At 34.7% G+C, this 21,722-nt stretch overlaps 1 protein-coding gene and 1 long non-coding RNA gene across 4 annotated transcripts in view; one reads left to right on the forward strand and one right to left on the reverse strand.

Annotated features, from left to right (window-relative positions):
- The window catches only part of SMC6 (structural maintenance of chromosomes 6), an 88,332-nt gene that overhangs the window by 22,251 nt on the left and 44,359 nt on the right, over positions 1–21,722 (reverse strand). For all 3 annotated transcript variants that reach the window (XM_074394315.1, XM_074394322.1, XM_003935220.3), the window contains exons 17-22: positions 20,332–20,492; positions 16,758–16,893; positions 15,465–15,545; positions 13,536–13,706; positions 9,026–9,163; positions 7,895–8,040 (exon numbers count right to left, since the gene is read on the reverse strand). In XM_074394315.1, the coding sequence (XP_074250416.1) occupies positions 7,895–8,040; positions 9,026–9,163; positions 13,536–13,706; positions 15,465–15,545; positions 16,758–16,893; positions 20,332–20,492 (833 nt within the window). The remainder of the gene's footprint in view (positions 1–7,894; positions 8,041–9,025; positions 9,164–13,535; positions 13,707–15,464; positions 15,546–16,757; positions 16,894–20,331; positions 20,493–21,722) is intronic.
- LOC141583675 (uncharacterized) lies at positions 1,420–6,772 on the forward strand. Its single transcript, XR_012516442.1, has 2 exons — positions 1,420–1,848; positions 4,793–6,772. It is a non-coding gene; the product is annotated as an uncharacterized LOC141583675 (long non-coding RNA).

The following is a 21,722-nucleotide window of genomic DNA, read 5'->3' on the forward strand; positions in this document are numbered from 1 at the left end:
ATACACGAAAATAAACTCTAAATAAATCACAAATATCACATTAAAAAATGTACATGCAGAAGTACTAAAAAAATCATAGGTAATTAGAACAAGTGGAAAAAGTAATAAAAAAGAAAAAAAAAGTCATAGGTGAATACCTTTATAACCTAGATGGAGAGAAAAACATTTTAACTATGACCCAAAATCCAGATATAATCAAAGACTGACAAATTGAACTAAATAAATTTAATCTTTTCATGGTAAAAAATACATATATACAAATTCAAAAAAAGAAACGATTAACAGAAAAATTTGCAATATTCAGCTAATATTTCTAACATATATATGTTAAAAACAAACTTTGAGGAAAAAACACTATAGAAAAATAATTTTAAAATAGAGGGTAATTCACGAGGTATAAAAATGATTCTTAAATATATGAAAAAATGTTGTTTTATTCATAATGTTGGAATGTAATTAAAGTTACATTAATATGCCATTTCTAAGCCATCAGACAGGCACAAATTAAAAAGCCTAACTATGCACTATATCCTTTTTGGCAAAGTTGGGGAAAAAGTATCCTGTCTCATACCGGTTGAGCATTCCTAATCCAAAAATCTGAAATTTGGCCAGCTACGGTATCTCATGCCTGTAATCCCAGCACTTTGGGAGGCAAAGGCGGGAGAATCGTATGAGAAGAGCTTGAGACCACCCTGGCCAATATGGTGAAACCCTGTCTCTGCTAAAAATACAAAAATCAACTGGGCGTGGTGGCAGGCCCTGGTAATCCCAGCTTCTCAAGAGGCTGAGCAGGAGAATCGCTTGAACCCAGGAGGCTGAGTTGCAGTGAGACAAGATCGTACCACAGCACTCCAGCATGGGCAACACAGGGAGACTCTGTCTCAAAAAACAAACCAAAAATCCTAAATTCAAAACGCTTCAAAATCTGAAACATTTTGAGCGCTGATATGACGCCACAAGTGAAAAATTCCACACCTGACTTCATGGGACAGGTTGCAGTCAAAATGCAGGCACACAATGCAGTTTATTTATTCAGTGTCTGCAAGGGAAAAAAGAGAACTTCCTAGCCCCCTTCAGCTGTGATGTATCTTTTCTGTACATGTATGACGTACATAAACACTAGATATGTATGTCACATTTTTTAGTAAGTACTTATGTATGAATAAGCATAGGAAAATGACTGCTGATGGGAAGCATATAAACTCAGTCAGGAATGAAGATGATGCCACACAACCACAGACTGTTTACGTGGACAGCTAAGAGGGTAACACCTTCACTTTCTGATGATTCAATATATACAAACTTTGTTCCATGCCAATATTTTGGAATATTGGTATATAGATGAGATATCTTAGAGATGGGACCCAAATCTAAACAGAAAAAAATGCATTTATGTTTTATATACACTGTATACACACAGCCAGAAAATAATTTTCTGTAATTTTTAAATCATTTTGTGCTTAATTTTCTAACATTCATTAAATTTTAAGGTTTCCTGTTATATCTAATTTCATTCCATTTTACAATGTATTCTGTATGACATCAATCCTTTGAAATTTGTTGAGAATTGTATTATAGCCAGAAAAATGGTCCAGTTTGGTAAATGTTCCACATGTACTTCAAAACAATATACAATCTGCGGTAGTTTGGCACAATGTTCTATAGCTCTGCCAATTAGGTCAATTTGGTTGTGTAATTTAAATGTTATATTGCTTTACTGACTTTTCATCTGATTGTTTTATCCATTACTAAGAAAGGTTTATTAAAATTTCCAACTCTAATTGTCAATTCTTCTACTTTGCCTTCGAGGTCTCCCAATTTTTATGTATTTTGAAGCTATGTTATTAGGTATGTATAAATTTAAATATTTTTAAAAATAACTTTTATAACTATGAAATGGTCCTTTCAGCCTCTATTAATATTCCTTGCATAAAGTCTATCATGTTATTATTATAGCTTAATCAGCTTTCTTTTGGCTAATGTTTGCATGGTGTATCTTTCACCGTATTTTACTTAGGATCTTCTCTGTCCTTATGTTAATATTTAAAGTGTGTTTTGATAAACAGCATACAGTTAGTTCTTATATTTTTTCTATTCAGCCTGAAAATGTTTGCATGCACAAGAAAATTCATTGCAGCATTATCTGTAACTGCAAAATACTGGAAATAACCAAAATGCACACACACAAAATGACTGAATAAACTATGGTACAGATCAATGTGTGTCTGCAGCCTCACAAGAGAGAGTACAATGAAGCTGTAAAAAGAATGAGGAATATCTCAATGAACTGATATAGAGTGATTTCCAGGTACACTGGTGAATGATAAAAGCAAGGCAGTTGATTACCTGTTGTGAAAGAAAGTAGAGGAACCATGGAAAAACAAAAACACATATGAACCAGCTTATTTCCACAAACAAACAAAAAACATGAAAGATAGAAAATAAAAAAGAACTGTTGCCTATAGGGAGTGGGCTGGGGGAAACAGGGTGGAAAGGATGAGAGAGGGAGAACACTACCCTGAATATACTTTTGTTCATGGCTTTGACTTGTGAAAACATGTTAATTTCTATATATACCCCCAAAGAGAAATTAAATAAACAAGGATGAGAGAAATCTAAAATTGAATATACACAAAACATTTCTAAATCTAGTCAATTAATAACTACAATAAAGGAAGACCAACCTAATCCAAATAACTTTAGAACACAGTAAATTTACTAAATAGTAGAGAAAAAATTTCAAACACATGTTGAATGCTTTTCTTTTCTTTTCTTTTTTTTTTTTTTGAGACAGAGTTTCGCTCTTGTTACCCAGGCTGGAGTGCAATGGCATGATCTCGGCTCACTGCAACCTCCGCCTCCGGGGTTCAAGCAATTCTCCTGCCTCAGCCTCCCAAGTAGCTGGGATTACAGGCACGCGCCACCATGCCCAGCTAATTTTTCTATTTTTTAGTAGAGACGGGGTTTCACCATGTTGGCCAGGATGGTCTCGATCTCTTGACCTCGTGATCCACCCGCCTCAGCCTCCCAAAGTGTTGGGATTACAGGCGTGAGCCACTGCGCCCGGCCTGAATGCTTTTCAATAATTTTCTTTTTGTAGATATCTATTGTGAAACTGAGTTAATGTTAATGTTGTTGACAGCCAGGGTTCCTCCTGAGAGAAAAAAGACAGAAACATGGAATCGGTTGAGGTTAAAAAGCCCTTTGTGGGATTGGAGACACCAATAGAAACTCACGTTTTCAGTTCTGTTAACTGAAAGGTGCTGGAAGAAATGCTAGCCCAGCAACAATTAGCACACCTAAAATTCAAATTTTGTTTTTAGGTATCATTCCTTATAACAAGGAACCAGGGCTCTTTGGAGAAGTGACTGACTCCAAGGCTGGATCAGGTACAGAACGGGCTTGAAACATTTTGTTATATCACAAAGTTTAAAAATGCTATTACAATAAAAAAAATAAATAAAGCAAGCATGTTAAGAAAATGCAGGAACCAGCTTGAAGAGCCTCCATTTGACCAAAGATGGAACAATTTAAATCTTAAAATAGGCCACGCAGTAGGTCATGCCTGTAATCCCAGCACTTTGGGAGGCTGGAGTGGGATGATCACTTGAGTCTAGAGGCAGAGGTTGCAGTCACAGCCAAGATCCTGCCATTGCACTCCAGCCTGGGCAAAAGAGAGAACCTGTCTCAAAAAAGGAAAATCTTAAAATAAGCATGGACTGTAACTGACTACAGTCCATTGAGTAAAATAAAAATCTGTAAAATGAAATTAACAAGGAAACTGAATGCAAATGAAAACATTTCCAAATCAGGTCAATTAATAACTGTAACAGTTAAGAGAGAAAGAAAAACCTAACCCAAATAACTTTTTAGAACACAGTAAATTTACTAAATACTAGAAAAAAATTGTAAACAGATCTTGCAGAGGTATTTGGCAATAATTGCAAAGTCCATATTGCAAAGGCAAGTAAATATATTAACAAATAAATTGAAGATAAGGTAGGCTTTTCTTTACAAATGACTGATAAATATGATAGATGCAACAGAATTGAAAAATTCCCATTTTGCAAGCAATGTAGTAAAGACTAGCTCAGGTAAGAATCATTAGCAGATGATAAATCTAGGGGTGAAAACATGATGAAAAGCAGGATACTGGCAGAGTTGCAAAGTGCCTGCCCGCAGAATGTTTATTAGTTGCAAGCGAAAAAATTATAAAGCACATAATGGAAAAACCAATTAACACCTTGTACTGGGTGGTCAAAATTAACATCAGTGAGTGAGAGAGAGAGAGAGAGAGAGAGAGAGAGAGAGAGAGAGATTATATGCCTCCGGATGTGATACCCAGAGAAAGATACATCATCATTTCTGTGGCATCCTGGCCAAGAACACATATGAAACTAATTATGAGAAAAAATATCATATAAAACCAAAACAAACAGCATTCTATAAAACAGCATGACAAATGAAATATACAACTCTAGACTGCATCTGATATCATAGGAAAGACATGCAGAACTGTCAACATGGGAATTGAACTACAGGTATCAATGTTAAATTTCCTGTACTGTGTAACAGTATTGTGGCTATGTAAAATACTCTTATTCTTAGGGAACGTGTTGAAGTACAAAGAGGTAAAAAGTCATGATATATGAAACCTATTCTTGAATGGTACAAAAAAAAATTTAAAGAAAAGTGAGTATATATATATATATATATATATATATATATATGTGTGCATGTATACATGCTAAATATATATGGCCTTTCAATAATGTTTTATGATTTTTTATAGAGCTGTTCCTCAGTATCTGCGAAGGACCTGGTTCCAAGGCCCCCTGGGGAGATACCAAAATACATGGATCACTTTTATAAACGTCACTGTATTTGGATAGAACCTACATACATCTTCCTGTATACTTTAAATCATCTCTAGAGATTACTATATTACCTAAGACAATGTAAATGCTATGTAAATAATTGTTGTATTGTTTTTTAAATTTGTATTAGTTTTTACTGTTGTATTCTTTTATTGTTGTTTTGAGTTTTTTCCCCTAGTCTTTTCAATCTGTGGTTGGTTGAATCTGTGGATATGAAACCAGTGGATACAAAGAGCCAACTGTATTTATAATAATGGATGTACGTTTATGGCAACTAAATCTAGGCAATTTCTCTATTCAATACACTATTAATTCCAAATGGGAAAATCCACTAGGATTAAAACTTTGCTCGAGCTCTAGTTGCTTATTAAATTATTACTGCAATTATTTTATTTTATAACTAATAGAAAGAGAAATGTAAAATGTGAGTGATTAGCAGAACACAGACTTAAAATTGATTTTGTGCAGAAAAATAAATAGCTTTTGCTCAGGTTACTAAATTCACGGAATAAATTACCAACAAAAATCAGAAAGAACATCATAAAGCCACAATAAAACAGGATGGTTTTTTAATAACTGCCTGTAGCTGGGCATGGTGGCTCATGCCTGTAATCCCAGCACTTCAGTAGGCGGAGGCAGGCGATCACTTGAGGTCAGGAGTATGAGACCAGTGTGGTCAACATGGCAAAACTCCGTCACTACTAAAAATACAAAAATTAGCTGCACGTGGTGATATGTGCCTGTAATTCCAACTACTCGGCAGGCTGAGGCAGGATAATCGCTTGAACCCAGGAGGCAGAGGTGGCAGTGAGACAAGATTGCACCACTGCACTGCAGCCTGGGTGACAGAGCAAGACACCATTTCAGAAAAACAAAACAAAACAAAAACCCAAAAAATTACCTGCAAATATATAAGTATCACAAAATTAATTTTAAAAATGTAATATACCGAATAGAGAAAAAAGTACATGAAAAGTTCATAGAAAAACAAATATAAATAAAAGATGTTCAGCTCCACTCAATATAAGAGAAAGGCACATTAAAATTATAGTTAATTCTTTTTCTTAAGAAATCTACCAGCAAAAAGAATCTAAGAAGGTCACACGCTGTTTAGGCTGTAGGGAAAGCGGCACTCTAGTACACTGCTAACGGGAATGCAAAATGAGTACAATCCCTAGAAAGAGAAATCTGGCCATATGGAGTTTATCCTATTTAAAAAACCCAGAGTACATATAAAATAATGCAAGTTCAGTTATTGTGTTCCATTTGCAATAGCATAAGATTAGATTAAAACTCAACTATCCCCGAAAATAAGATTAAAAAAAAGTGAAATTATAAAAGACAATGAGGAAATGTCTATGTACTGATATAAGATCTCCAAGATATATATCACTAAATCAAAAAAGCAACTATTTACAATAGCCAAGATATGTAATCAACCTACATGTCCATTAATGAATGAAGAAAAATGTGGCGTATATATATGTGTATACACACAAACACACACACACACACACACACACACACACACACACACACACCAGAAAACTATTCAGCTATAAAAAAGAATGAGGCCGGTGGCTCATGCCTATAATTGCAGCACTTTGGGAAGCTGAGGCGGGAAGATCACCTGAGGTCAGGAGTTTGAGACCAGACTGACCAATATGATGAAACCCCATCTCTACTAAAAATACAAAAATTAGCTGAGCGTGGTGGCATGCACCTGTAATCCCAGCTATTCGGGAGGCTAAGATAGGAGAATTTCTTGAATCTGGGAGGTGGAGGTTGCAGTAAGCCAATTATGGCACCATTACATTCCAGCCTGGGCAACAAGAGTGAAATCCCGTCTCCAAAAAAAAAAAAAAAAAAAAAAAAGAAAGAAATCTTATCATTTACAGCAACATAGATGGAACTGAAAGTCATCTTATTAAGTGAAGTAAGCCAGGCAGAGAACAAATCTTTCATGTTCTCACTCACATGTGGGACCTAAAAAAGTTGACTTCATGGAGGTCGAGTTGAATGAGGTATCAGAGGCTGCAAAGGGTGTATGTCTCAGTGGGGTGGGAGGGATAATTAAGAGATTGGTTAATGGGTACAACCACACAGTTAGAGTAAGTTCTGCTGTTTGATAGCACAGTAGGGTGACATCGGTTAACAACAATATAAGGAGATTTGAAATGTTCCCAACATAAAGTCATAATAAATGTTTGAGGTGACGGAGATCCTAAATATTCTGACTTGATCATTACGCATCGTATGATGTATCAAAATACTATACGTACCCACTGGAGTATGTAATAACAACAAAATTACCTGGCCAATTGAAATTTTGACAAAATATATTAACATATACCACTAAATGCTTTTCAGAAAGACATTAATAATAATAACAACTAATATACTATATTTCCTATATATTGTTTATGGATTATTTCATTTAATCTTCAGAACTACACTTTGAGGCAAGTATTATCATTATACCCATTTTGTGAGTGGGAAAATTAAAGTTCACAGAGATTAGATAATTTGCCAAAGTCACATAAGTAGGTGGTAGAACACAATTTAAATTGAGATAAATTCAGAACCTATGCTCTAATTATCTAGAGCGTCTGTTTTTTATCAGTAATATAAAAATATCTGTTTCACTGAACCTCATTGACCTGGAATATTAGTGTTATTTTCATCCTATTCAATTTCATGTATTTGAAAAATGGCTTCCATTCTGATTTCCATTTCTTTATTTATGAAGCTGAACATTTTCATGTCTATATGAACCTCACAGGTATACAAAAGCATTTATGTTAAAATGTCATTCCATAGTGAGTTTTGTAATAATAATTCAGAAGAAAAAAGGTTACTGTTTATTGATAATAACACACAGATAAAGGACTACTTCAGCTATAACTACCTGTGATACTAACACTTCGATTTAAAGATGTGTATATATGGTTTTCATTTTTTTGTCTTGATGATTGCATGAATAATGTAGTAAAGCAGAAAAGCTACCACCTACTTACCTCATTATTTCCTCTCGATCTCCATGACTAGCATGTTCTGCCTGTATCTGTTGCCTTAATCGATTAATTTCTTTGTCCAGAGTTGATGCAGATTTTTCTACTTCTATACGCTCTGGGCAGATTTGTCTTGCTTGTGCCATTTTCTCCTAAGAAAATAAATGTTTAAATCTTTAAAACTCTTCTTTAACAATTCATTATACTACTCGTGTCAAAATATGCAAAGTAAAATTCTGAACTTAGGTTTAAAAAATGTATTTTAATTATATTTAGTATCAATGTTATTTATATTTATCTGTTTAATATTCAAGATAAAGTCCAGAGTAATGACCTCAAGAGAAAAGTGCATTGTTGTGTGTTAACTCTGATAAGATGCAACATCTCCACAACTTCCTAGTAAAATAAATTTAATGTGGCAGTTATGAAAAGCTTGCTATCCAGGTCACCGAGGTTAGATGTAGCTTTCCACGCCCTTTAGGGTGGACTCTGAGTACCAATGGCATTGAAAACATAAACAAAGACCCTCATGGGGTAAAGAATGCAAACCACTTATACACATAGTACTTATTTATATTTATAATATTCTGTATGATGTCTTAAACAAATGAGAAAAATAAGAAAACGAATTACAGTGTTTAGATCATTTTCCTTAAGATATAAATGCAAAGTTGAAATCCACCTGTTCTCGGCAGGATAAGGTTGCCTTCAATTCATTCTCCTCTAAACGCTGGACCACTGCTTAGAGTTGCCAACAGGCATGTCTAGTATGAGCTAAAATCCAGCCCAGCCCACATCCCAGCTATTCACTGGAAGGGGTGCCTTTTCCTGACACACCATGGCTACCTGCTTGCCAAGATGGGCATCTAAGGAGCTCTGTTAGCTGAAAGACAATGCTGCTTTCTAAAGCACTCAGAGGCATAATATAGGACTGTTGCAGTCTTGCTTATGTAAGTACTCACACTTTAGGGTCCCTAAGCCTCTTCTGTTGATTCACCCAAAACACCTATTACTCTATATGAAATAGAAATTCAGACAATTTGTCTGTTTTTAGAAATATGACATCAGGAAAAACATACTTTAATAGTCACAACTAAGGCTGAAAACAAAATAACTTGAAAAAAAATGGTGAAAAACCTCTAGTTCTTTCTCTTTCATATCCAGTTCTCGTTTCTTTTTATTTAAGGTATCCAGGTGTTCTTTTTGTTTTTCTTCATAATGTCGTTTCCCTCGTTTTTGGTTATCCACTTCAGAATCAGCAAGGTTTAATTCATCCTGTTTGAACAAAGTCAAAATAAAAGATTACAACTCAATTAAGTGGCTAGGATTATGATGCTTGAAGAGGTAAGTGTTAAGAGTTTATATCCATATTTGTCTGAATAGAAGTGAGGAGTTTCCAAAATTAGGAAGTCACATTAAATTCAAATTCTTATCTGAATTCCCCATATATTATGGTTTTCAATTTTATTTTAATAAACTAGGTTTTTTGGGGGGGTATCCACATTAACCTTTAAAAACTTAGATCAGGGCCGGGCGCGGTGGCTCAAGCCTGTAATCCCAGCACTTTGGGAGGCCGAGGCGGGTGGATCACGAGGTCGAGAGATCGAGACCATCCTGGTCAACATGGTGAAACCCCGTCTCTACTAAAGATACAAAAAATTAGCTGGGCATGGTGGCGTGTGCCTGTAATCCCAGCTACTCAGGAGGCTGAGGCAGGAGAATTGCCTGAGCCCAGGAGGCGGAGGTTGTGGTGAGCCGAGATCGCGCCATTGCACTCCAGCCTGGGTAACAAGAGCGAAACTCCGTCTCAAAAAAAAAAAAAAAAAAAAAAAAAAAACTTAGATCAATACAAATATTAGGTATTTACAGAGGTCACTTGAAAATGGATACCTGGTTTTAAAAAAGGTGGGTCAGGGGAAAAAGAAAGGATGTAAAAAAATTAACACTGATTTATTTAGTCATTGTATCTGGTACAATATCAAAATTTTGAGCATAATATACAACTGGAAAGAAGCTATCTCAAGACCACTTTAAAAATAAACAGTAGCAGACTGTGGTAAGGTAAAGATGCATACTGTAACACAGAGCAACCACTGGAAAAAAAATAAAACAAGAGGTATAGCTAAAAAACTAGGAGAAAAGATAAAGGAACACTCCTAATTACTTCGTAATCTCAAAGGTAGGACATAAAGAGGGAAAACATGAACAACCACCGGACAATCAAAACACACATAGTAGCTATTACTTCATGATGAAATACCGAATGCTTTCTTTCTAAGAACAAGTGCAAGGTAAGGACATCTAGTTCCATGGCTTCTGTTCAACACTATACTAGGGTCAATAGTTATTGGAAGTCCTGGCTAGATCAAATGAAATAAAAAGCATAAAAATTAGGAAAAAAAAGAATAATACTGTATTTAAAAGGAGATGATGGTACATAAATTCCAAAAGAACTTTAAAACTAGTAAGTGAGTATAGAAAGGTACTGGATACAGGTCAACACAAAATTCAGTAATGTATGTATATATTAGGAATAATTGAAAAATGAATTAAAACATTTACTATACCATGAAAAACAGCCAACACATATCCAGAATATATAAAGAATTCTTACAACTCAAGAATAAAAGATCTATAACCTAACTATAAAAAGGGCAAAGATTTGAAGAGACATTTCCCCAAAGACATACAAATGGCCAATAAGAACATGAAACTACAAACAGTATTAGCCATAAGAAAAATGCAAATCAAAATCACAATGAGATACCACTTCTCACTCAATGGCATGGTCAAAATTAAAAAGGCAGATAATAACCAATGTTGATAAGGATATAGAGAAATTGAGATATTCAAACACCGTTGATGAGAATATTAAATGGTAGAGTCACTTTGGAAATGTTTCAAAGTTCTTCAAAATACAATGTTAAGAACATAGCTTAGCAATTCCATTCCTAGATATCTATCCAAGACAAATGTCAATACATATCTACACAAAAACTTGCACATGAATGTTCACAGCAGCAGCAGTGCCCAAATGTCCATTAACCGATGAATACATAAATAAAATGTGAATATTAGGCAACAAAAAGGAATAAAGTTCTGACACATGCTACAACACAGATGAAACTTGAAAACATTATGCTAAATGGAAGAAGCCAGTAACAAAGGACCGCGTGTTATATGATTCTACTCATAGGCCGGGCGCGGTGGCTCAAGCCTGTAATCCCAGCACTTTGGGAGGCCGAGGCGGGTGGATCACGAGGTCGAGAGATCGAGACCATCCTGGTCAACATGGTGAAACCCCGTCTCTACTAAAAAGTGCAAAAAATTAGCTGGGCATGGTGGCACGTGCTTGTAATCCCAGCTACTCAGGAGGCTGAGGCAGGAGAATTGCCTGAGCCCAGGAGGCAGAGGTTGCGGTGAGCCGAGATCGCGCCATTGCACTCCAGCCTGGGTAACAAGGGCGAAAATCCGTCTCAAAAAAAAAAAAAAAAAAAAAATGATTCTACTCATATCAAATGTCTGGAATAGGCAAATCTATAGACAGAAAGCAGATTAGTTTTTGCCAGGGGATGGGGATAGAAGAGTATTGGGAGCCACTGTTAATCAGCACAGGTTTCTTTATTAGGTGATGAACATGTTCTAAAATTGTGGAAATGGTTGCACAACTCTGGATACATGACAAACCATTGAATTATACACTTTAAATGGATAAATTTTACTGAACAATACATATAATGATTAGATCTTGTTGAGTTTTTCTATATCCTTGTTAATTTTTGGTGTAGTTGCTCTATCAATTATTGAGGAAGTCCTATCAGATTTTGCTTCTCATATGGTACAGAAATATTTGTTGCACACATATTTAGAACTGCTATGTATTTTCGATGGACTGAGCCTTTCGTCATTATGTAATGTCCTTCCCTGTTTCTGGTGATTTTTTTTTTGAAGTCCGCTTTTAATATAGCTATTCCAGCTTTCCTTTACTATGTGGAAGATAAACCATTTTCTATCCTTTTACTTTCAACCTACCTTTATGGCCATATTTGAAGTGAGCTAATTATAGATAGCATATAGTCATGTTTCAATCTACTCTGCCCATATGTCTTTCAATCTGTTTATTTAGACAAGTAAATCTACATTTATGTCTATGATTTTATTTTTTGTATTCTGTTTGTTGTTTATCTGTCTTCTCTTTCCTGCCTCATGTAGGATACCTGAACATACATTAAGGATTCCATCTCAATTTATCTGTAGCAGATTTTAGTGCATCTCTTTGTATAGCTTTTTTAGCAGCTGCCATAGGTGTTCTATTATATACACCAAATCTCATAGTCTACTGGCATAATTATTTTAACAGTTTGAGAAATTAAGAAATCTTACCTCCCTTTTCTTTTACTCATTTTTAATATAATGGTCTTAAATGTTTCCTCTACATACATTTAGAATTATCTCAGATATTATAATTTTTGCTTGCCTTCTAAACATAATTTTTAAAACTCAAGAAGAAAAGTAAAGTCTATTGCATTTTTTCCTATTTTTATCTCATTTTTCCTTCTTCCTGATGTTCCAAGACTCCCTCTTCTATTGTTCCTAACAAATTCTCTAAGTTTGCCTTCATCTGAGAATATCTTGATTTTTCCCTTATTGCTTGGAAATATGTTTGGTGGACACAGGGTTGACACATCATTTAGCACTTGAAAAATGTGCCACTTCCATCTGGCCTCCATGGTTTCTGATGAGAAACATGCTGTCATTCAAAAATCCTTTTCTATATAAGGTTTTCTCTTGCTATCTGTAAGACCTTTTCTTTAATTTCCAGAAGTTTCATTATAATGTGTCTTATTGTAGATTGCTTTGGGTTTATCTTGCTTTCGGTTCACTTACCTTCTTTAATCTGTAAGTTTATGCTTTTTGCCAAATTTGGAAATAGTCATTATTTCTTTAGGTACTTTTTCAGTCATGCCCTCTTTTCCTCACTTTCTAAGAGTCCAGAAACACAAATGTCAGCTGTCCTGTGATAGTCTCACAGGTCCATAAGATGCTGGTTTCAGTCTACTTTTTAACTTCAGTTTATTTTTTCTCTGTTGATCAGATTTATGAGGAATAGCTAGGGAATATTATGAAAAACTTCATGGTCAATTTTGTTTCAAAAAGTGTGTGCTAAAAATAAAGTCAACTGAATTCAGCCTGAAATGTAACTGAAATAGCTAATAAACAAGAGATGAATGGCACTTTATTTCAAGTTGGCTTTTATAGCACCTAATCCTTGAGTTATTGAAGCAAAGCTGGGACAACAGAACATGTATGCACAGAGATAGTCTAGATGTACAAGATGTCTCTGCTCCTGGTTCTGATTTTTAAATATCATAAAGAGTCAAAAAAAAAAAAAATAAAGAAAAAGCTATAATCCTCTAGGAGAAATGGAAATTCAGTGATGTATTCTCCTAAAGGCATGAACAGAAGTGTTTAATAATAATTGATCTAATGATGAAAGTCTGGTTCCCACCATTCTTTATGTTCAATTTTTATGCTGTTACATTTATATTTAACCAAAAATTCTTTTAGGCCAATATCCAATGAGTACACTGTGGATATAAAACTAAAACATAAAATACATATGTAACAGAATATCAAAAATATATACCTTAAGTGGGTCTGCTAGCTCTGACAGTTGATTAATTTTTAATTTAATTGCATCATACTTATTTTCTGCTTCTATTTTCAGACTTCTAAGATGCTCCATATTTTCTTTTTGTTGCTCCATATGTTTCTCAACCATTTTCATTTTGCTTTTATTTTCTTGGGCTTCATCTTCCTGATATCATTTAAATAGTATATAGTGTTAATTAAAATAACTTTAAGTTTTCAAATAGAAGAAACAAATAATTCTGAGAGAAGAGAAACTACTATAGGCTATATACAAATCAGATCAAATACAAATAGAACACTAGAATATTTTTATATTCTTAATGTCTAAATTAGGAAGTAGAAGAAAACAAGTTGAAAAACCAGAAGGGATGATATTTAGGAGACAATATTTTCATTGAGATCATAATAAAAAAGACTAACCTTTATTTATCTATCCATTTTCTCCAAATTATACAATATATATCTTGTGCCAGACAATATGTTAGACCCTAAGTAAACAAAGATAAGCAAGATATAATCCATATATTTAAGAAATTTAGTTGGCCAAGTGCAGTGGCTCATTGAGCTCTTTGGGAGGCCGATGCAAGTGGATCACCTGAGGTCAGGAGTTCAAGACCAGCCTGGCCAACATGGTGAAAGCCCATCTTTACTAATACAAAAAAATTAGCTGGGTGTGGTGGTACATGCCTGTAATCCCATCCTACTTGGGAGGCTGAGACAGTAGAATCGCTTGAACCCGGGAAGTGGAGGTTGCAGTGAGCCAAGATTGCACCATTGCACTCCAGCCTGGGCAACAAGAGTATAACACCATCTCGAAAAAAAAAAAAAAAAAAAAAAAAGGAAAGAAAAGAAAAAGAAATTTAGTCTATCATTAAAAGGAATTAAAGCAGAAAAATAAAAAGTAGAAAGTAAAAAACAAGACTACTAATACAAAATGAAGACAAATTCTAATTAGACTAAAGCTTCACCAGTGCTTAGAGTTATTCTGTTTTGTGCACTGTTGTATTCCTTTGCAGTTAAATATGCTTCCTGACATGGAGCACTCCATAAATATTTACTCATTTTAACAAAAGTGTGCAATTTATCTAATTCACTGTTTACTACAACTCAGAAAAAGCTAAGTGTCACAAACAGATTACTACAAAAAAAAATACAGTAACAAATATGTGGTGAATTAAAATGAAACATACTGATTTGGAAAAAAAAAAAAAAACAAAGACACCAAATAGAACTGACTAAAAGATGATCCTGACATCTGTGCCCACTGATATGGATACCGATGAACTGTGAGAGTGCCTATGTGAAAAACACTATGCTGGGCAGCAGGGTTTGATGGGCCCTTGTTTAGAAATACAATTAAGTTTTGGTAAAGCATTTTTCTGTGTGGTAGAAGACAAAATCAATTATTGTGCATGAAAGTTATGGCCGGGCGCGGTGGCTCAAGCCTGTAATCCCAGCACTTTGGGAGGCCGAGGCGGGTGGATCACGAGGTCAAGAGATCGAGACCATCCTGGTCAACATAGTGAAACCCCGTCTCTACTAAAAATACAAAAAATTAGCTGGGCATGGTGGCGCGTGCCTGTAATCCCAGCTACTCAGGAGGCCGAGACAGGAGAATTGCCTGAGCCCAGGAAGCGGAGGTTGCAGCGAGCAGAGATCGCGCCATTGCACTCCAGCCTGGGTAACAAGAGCGAAACTCCGTCTCAAAAAAAAAAAAAAAAAAAAAAGTTATATACACAAAACATCAAAAAATATGAAGGCTATATATTAGGTAGTTTTTACCTTATTGGTGAATGGAGACAGCAATCATTAAGAGTAGCTTCAATTAAAGGAACTTTTAAAAAAAAGCTGAGTTGATGCCATTAACCTAAATGGCAGCTTTATCCTTTAATATTACATTTAAATTAAATAAAAAGTATTTTACCAAAGTTGCAATATCTACAGACTGGTGTTCTTCTATGTTCTCAAGTTCCCGAATTTCAGAAATATTTTTTCTTATTTTCATCTAAAAGAAAAGTATTTGAATTTTAGTAATATAAAAATAAATTAAAACCAAAAGCCTTGGGAAGAATGTATTAATCTATAAAGCTCTACAATGTTGATGATACAGAAGGGTTTCATAATTAATAAAAGGGGTACATTAGTATTAAATCAATCAAAGAAGACTGCATATAAATTCTGCCATATCACCTTATAAACTAATCCATTCCCACGCAAAAAAGATGTAAGTAATCCATCTTAGCATTTAAAACAATGGCACTGTTGAGTCCATCGAGAAAAAATTTTTCTGAAACATCCAAAGTCTCAAGTTATGGAATTCTAATCCAATAGTTCTCAAAGTATGATCCAAGTAACCTATGGGTTCTCTGATATCCTTTCAGAAGGTCTGTGACGTAAAAACTATTTTCACAAAAACAATTAGACATTATTTGTCATTTTTATTAGCATTTTCTCATGAGTATATATAAGGTTTACAAATATATGATACGTAATATCACAACAGTGAATGCAAAAGCTGACATAACTATTAATTAAATTTTATTAAACTGGACATTAGAGATTTATAAAAATATTCCAATCTTCTGACAAAATCTTTTTGGTTTCAAATTTTTTTTGTTTTTTTAAATAAAAAATATTTCTGTTAACATAAGTTATTATTCTTTTTAAATGAACTGATATGGTTTGGCTGTGTCCCCACCCAAATCTCACCTTGAATTTAAGTTCCCATAATTTCATGCATTTTGAGAGGGACCTAGTGGGAGATAACTGAACCATGGGGAGTTTCCCACCTACTGTTCTCCCGGTAGTATGTAAGTCTCATGAGATCTGATGGTTGTATAATGGGTTTCCCCTTTTGCTTGGCTCTCTTTCTCTCGTGTCTGCCGCCGTATAAGATATGCCTTTTGCCTTCCGCCATGATTGTGAGGCCTCCCCACCCATGTGAGTCCATTAAACCTCTTTTTCTTTATAAATTGCCCAATCTTGGGTATCTTTATCAACAGACTAATATATGAATTAAATATTCTTAAATTTTGTTTTAATTTTATAAAGTGTAAACGTTGATCGATATACCCACATAAATGAAAGCTCTTTGATAAATGCAAAGGGACTTGAGGCCAAAAGGTTTGAGAATTGCTTGAAGTCAACGATGGGATCTTAAAATCAACTTGGTAGTGATTAAGTTGAAAAAAACAAAAGATTTTTTTTTTTTTTTTACCTTTAGTTCTTTATAATGTAGTTGGCACCTCTTAAGAAGTTCTTCATTGCGTTTAATATCTTTTTCAAGGGCAGATAAATGTTGCTGAAGATTTAATATCTGGGCTGTCTTATTTTCAACCTCATGCTCCAAGTCACTTGATAGGAAAGAGAGGATAAAAAATACTTTAAAATCTTTTTCTCAATATTAAAAATACTTTAGACCTTTACGAAGAAAGCCCTATTTATAGTAAGTTATGTGCAAAATCCTTTTCAGTTAAAGCAGTTTCTATAATCCTACCAAGTTATTAATCAAGAAAATCGATTACAGACATTTCAAAAAACATTCTAAACAAAAACCAAGTTTTACTTATTTCCTTAACAAGCAGAGTTGACTCTTGAACAATGCAGAGTTTGAAATACATGGGTCCACTTACACACAGATTTTCTTCTGCCTCTGTCACCCCTGAGACAGTAAGACCAACCATTCCTCCTCAGCTTATTCAATGTGAAGACAATAAAGATGAAGACCTTAATGATGATCTACTTTTATTTAATAGTAAATATACTGTCTCTTCTTTATGATTTCTTAACATACAGCTAACTGTATTTAAGAATACAGTACATGATATACTGTATTACATGATATACTGAATTTGTAGTATATTGTATAATATATTGTACTGCATATAATGTACTGTATTGTAAGAATACAGTCTATAACACACATAACATCCAAAATATATATTAGTCAACTGTTTATGTTATCAGTAAGGCTTCCAGTCAACAGTAGGCTATTAGTAGTTAAGATTTTGGGGAGTCAAAAGTTATATACAGACTTCGACTGCATGGGGTGTCAGTGCCCCTAAACTCTGCACTATTCAAGGGTCAAATGTACTTATGACTTCTGTGTGCCAGTATTATGCATAGGGGTAGACAGAAGTAGAAACAGAATTAAGATATGATTCCTTAAAAAAAAAAATCAGGAAATAAATTATAACATTAAAATGTGAACAGAACATTGTATTATATATCCATAGTATCCCAGGGGCATAAGAGTGAATTTGGGAGAAGAGATAACTGAAGTGTATTCTCTAAATTTTTCATCAGCTGCACCAACTAGGGAAGATGAAAAGAAATACACAAAGGCATAGAAGATAAAAACAGATAAAACTAATAGCTTAACACGCCTGCTACTGAATAAATGCTATGAATGTATGAGGAGTGAAGGGGAAGAAGAGGACAACAAGAAAAAGATATGGAGAATAAATAAAGTACCAGACTCCAGATTCATAAAAAAGAGTCTCCATACGGCAGAGTCAACTGGCTTTGGAAGTGATCTAGATACTCACTAATCCAAGTATCTGTGTTCCAAAGCTGTGTGCTTGGTGGAAGTGAACCACCTTTGCAGTTAAGAACAACTTTTCCCTGGTCTGGGGAATATTCCCTGGAGCTGGCTGTATTCTACTAAGATGCATATTTCTTCACATTTTAACATCTCTGAAATCTGAAACCATTTTGCAGTCCATGGTTCAATTAGTATTTATTTCCTTTTTACTGGTACATAAAATAACAGTACATACAACATTTACTGGTATGCAAAATAACTGTGCTACCTTGCTAGAATTTTTAAATAGAAGAAAGGCTCAATAAATGTTAGCTGAATGAATAAAATGGGGAAAGAGAATAGCGCAGTTTCTGATAAAAATGGGCCAGGTGCAGAAATTTAATAGAGTTCCTCAGGATTTCATATGAAATACTTATTTTATCATATATAAATCTATACTTTCACTAACAGTAGTTTTGCTAAAAAAACAAAAGTTGCGGCTGGGTGCTGTGGCTCACGCCTATAATCGCAGTGCTTTGGGAGGCTGAGGTAGGCAGATCACTTGAAGTTAGGAGATCGAGACCAGCCTGGCCAACATGGTGCAACCTTGTCTCCACCAAAAAGTACAGAAATTAGCCTGGTGTGGTGGCATGTGCCTGCGGTCCCAGCTACTCAGGAGGCTGAGGCAGGAGAATAACTTAGGAGGCGAAGGTTCCAGTGAGCCAAGATCGGGTCACTGCATTCCAGTCTGGTGGACAGAGTGAGACCCTGTCTCAAAAAAAAAAAAAAAAAAAAACCTGCCAGTGGCTCACTCCTGTAATCTTTGGGAGATGGAGGTGGGCAGATCACTTGAAGCCAGGAGTTTGAGACCAGCCTGGTCAACATGGTGAAACTGTCTCCACTAAAACACAAACAGTATACTCATCACTCTCTCACCTCACACTACGCTTTATTTGTTTTCACAGCACTGATCACCACCTAACCTAGTATTCATTTACAATCTATCTTCCCCTTAATTTAAGAGAAATTTCTTCATTAGAGAAATTTTGTGTACTAATACTTCGTTTCCTTATGTGTCTTGTGCCTAGATTAGCGCCTGGAATATTAGATACCTATTAAATATTTGTTGTCTGAAAGAATAAATGAAAGAATAAAATTTTAAGAGCATATATCAGAAAATTACATTAAAATGTTATGGTGTTTTAACAATTCAAAAATTCACAGAAAATTTTTTTTTCTTTTTTTTTTTTTATGAACCACACTGGTAATCATTCTAAGGGCTTGCTTACGTATCACGTGTACTTTTGCAACTGAAAACTGCATCGAGATAACAAACAAAAGCAAGTGGCACAACACCAAGGTGCTAGTTACTCAACTTTTTCTATTGCTAATCGAAATTTTACTAAGCTTTCCAATACCCATTCTGGTTATTTTCCTTTATTCTACTCTCATAATCACATAAAAATGATTAGAAGAAATCTTTCAACAAAACTCTCATTTCCCCTACACGTACAAGTCGTTTATAATTCTCTTACTTTTTGCTCAGTTTTCTTAGATATTTCTTTTACTTAACTCCTAAGTTCTTCTACTTAAGATCAGAATTAAGTCACTAATTCAGGCCCAAACCATCAATTTATCAACTGAATAAGAAATCACGTGGTTGTGCAGCTCCTGGGCACTATAGCAGCCTGAGGGCCACCCACTTCTGAAGAAATCATGAAGTTGTTTTTGATATCTGCATGCTCTTGAATATCTTATTAGTTTTCATTTAACTTCTCAATTTGTTTCTTCTAGTAGCTGCGTATTCCTAGCATGTGTTCTAATCATGCCAATTGATCTTTCTACAACTGTGCAACTCAAAGTACCAGTCAGGGACATAGTAAGGAGCTTGAGCCAGAATGTAAACCAGGCTTCTATTTCCTCTCTAAGACAAATCAGCAAAATTAAACAGTGGGCACAGTGATGTAGCTGATTTACATTCTGAGTCAAGCTCCTATCTCCTTGAGGACACATAACAAACAGTGTACCGATGAGCCAGTTGAGGTAATACCTTCTGTATTATCAGTCCTGAATGCCGTTGTCCAAGTGATGATGCAAGGTAACTGTCAACGTAGAATTTTGTAACTAGCTAAGTGATGTTTTAAAACCAAGCACTGAGACAGATTACTCATGTCCTCACTAAAACAATCACTAAAACAACAATATGAAAGAAACTGAACCCCAAAGGAAGCAGTGGGAATAATACAGTAAAGCTCAACTTGACTCCAACCTTATTTCAGAATCCACATCTCTGCTTAAGAACTTAGGTCTTGTGTATTCAGATGAATAATAACGTCCTGGAAAAACTTGATCACCATCAGCGGTAAAAGCTTCTCTACAATTTTTGGGTGGCTTTTGGGACTGCATTACTGCACGAGCTACGGAATTATTCTAAAAGAATAGCGGAGAAAATGAATTTTAAAAAAAATGTGAAAGTTTTTCTGATGTACAGAATTTCAAAATATTATTTGTCCTTATTATTTCAGTATAATTCAAGCATTCTTATTAAAACATTCAAATAATTTCATAAAGTTAAATGTAACAATTTTAAAACTTTTCAAGATTAGAATTAAAATTATTTAAAAAGTCTTAAAACAGCTTAGTAAACAATGCTTCATGACAAACTGATGTATACTGATTTTTAAATTTGAGTATTGCTATCCATTTAAAAGTTACAACTATTTTAAGTGCTTTTTAACGTGAAAATATATACTACTTTAGACTAGTTCATACTAATTATTTTTCTAAATGACTTTTATACCCTAGAAAAGATTTGAATAAATAGCAAATTCCAAAAAAAAGATTAATACACTGAATTATGCAAGGAAAGTCTGAAAATATTTAAGCCCTGGAGAAAGTAAAAGATTAGGCTGGGTGTGGTAGCTCACGCCTGTAATCCCAGCACTTTGGGAGGCCAAGGCAGGCAGATCACCTGAGGTTGAGTTCGAGACCAGCCTGACCAACATGGAAAAACCCCGTCTCTATTAAAAATAAAAAATTAGTCGGGCATGGTGGCTGATGACTGTAATCCCAGCCACTTGGGAGGCTGAGGCAGGAGAATCGCTTGAACCCGGGAGGTGGAAGCTGCAGTGAGCAGAGATTGTGCCATTGTACTCCAGCCTGGGCAAAAAGAGCAAAACTCCGTCTCAAAAAAAAAAAAAAAAAAAAAGATTAGGTTAATTAAGTCCTAATCAACCTCTCTGGGTACAGACCTTTACAACAAGTCTTCATTACTTTTTTCGAGTACCCTTCTAAAATATGAGAGTCAAACCCACAAATAATTACAATATGGACACACACACACACACACACACACACACACACACTTGGGTTATTTAGACCATTACTTCTTAGTTTCTATTCATGAGAAAAAAAGACTCTTTCATGTTTTGATTACAGATTTGTTTTAAATAACAAGACAAATCACTTTGTCCTTTCTCAGCAAATTTATGCCAATAGAGGAAACAAAATATGGTGATCTAATCTAAAAAGCAAATAAAAATACCTATGCAGATAAATAGTAAATATTGATTTATCTAACAGAGTACAAAGCAATATGAAAAAGAAGTCATAAAATATCAAGCAAAATACTTCATTTAAGTAGAATGATAATATCATTCT

This window comes from Saimiri boliviensis, chromosome 1 (genome assembly GCF_048565385.1).
Source record: "Saimiri boliviensis isolate mSaiBol1 chromosome 1, mSaiBol1.pri, whole genome shotgun sequence".
NCBI classification, from domain to species: Eukaryota; Metazoa; Chordata; class Mammalia; order Primates; family Cebidae; genus Saimiri; species Saimiri boliviensis.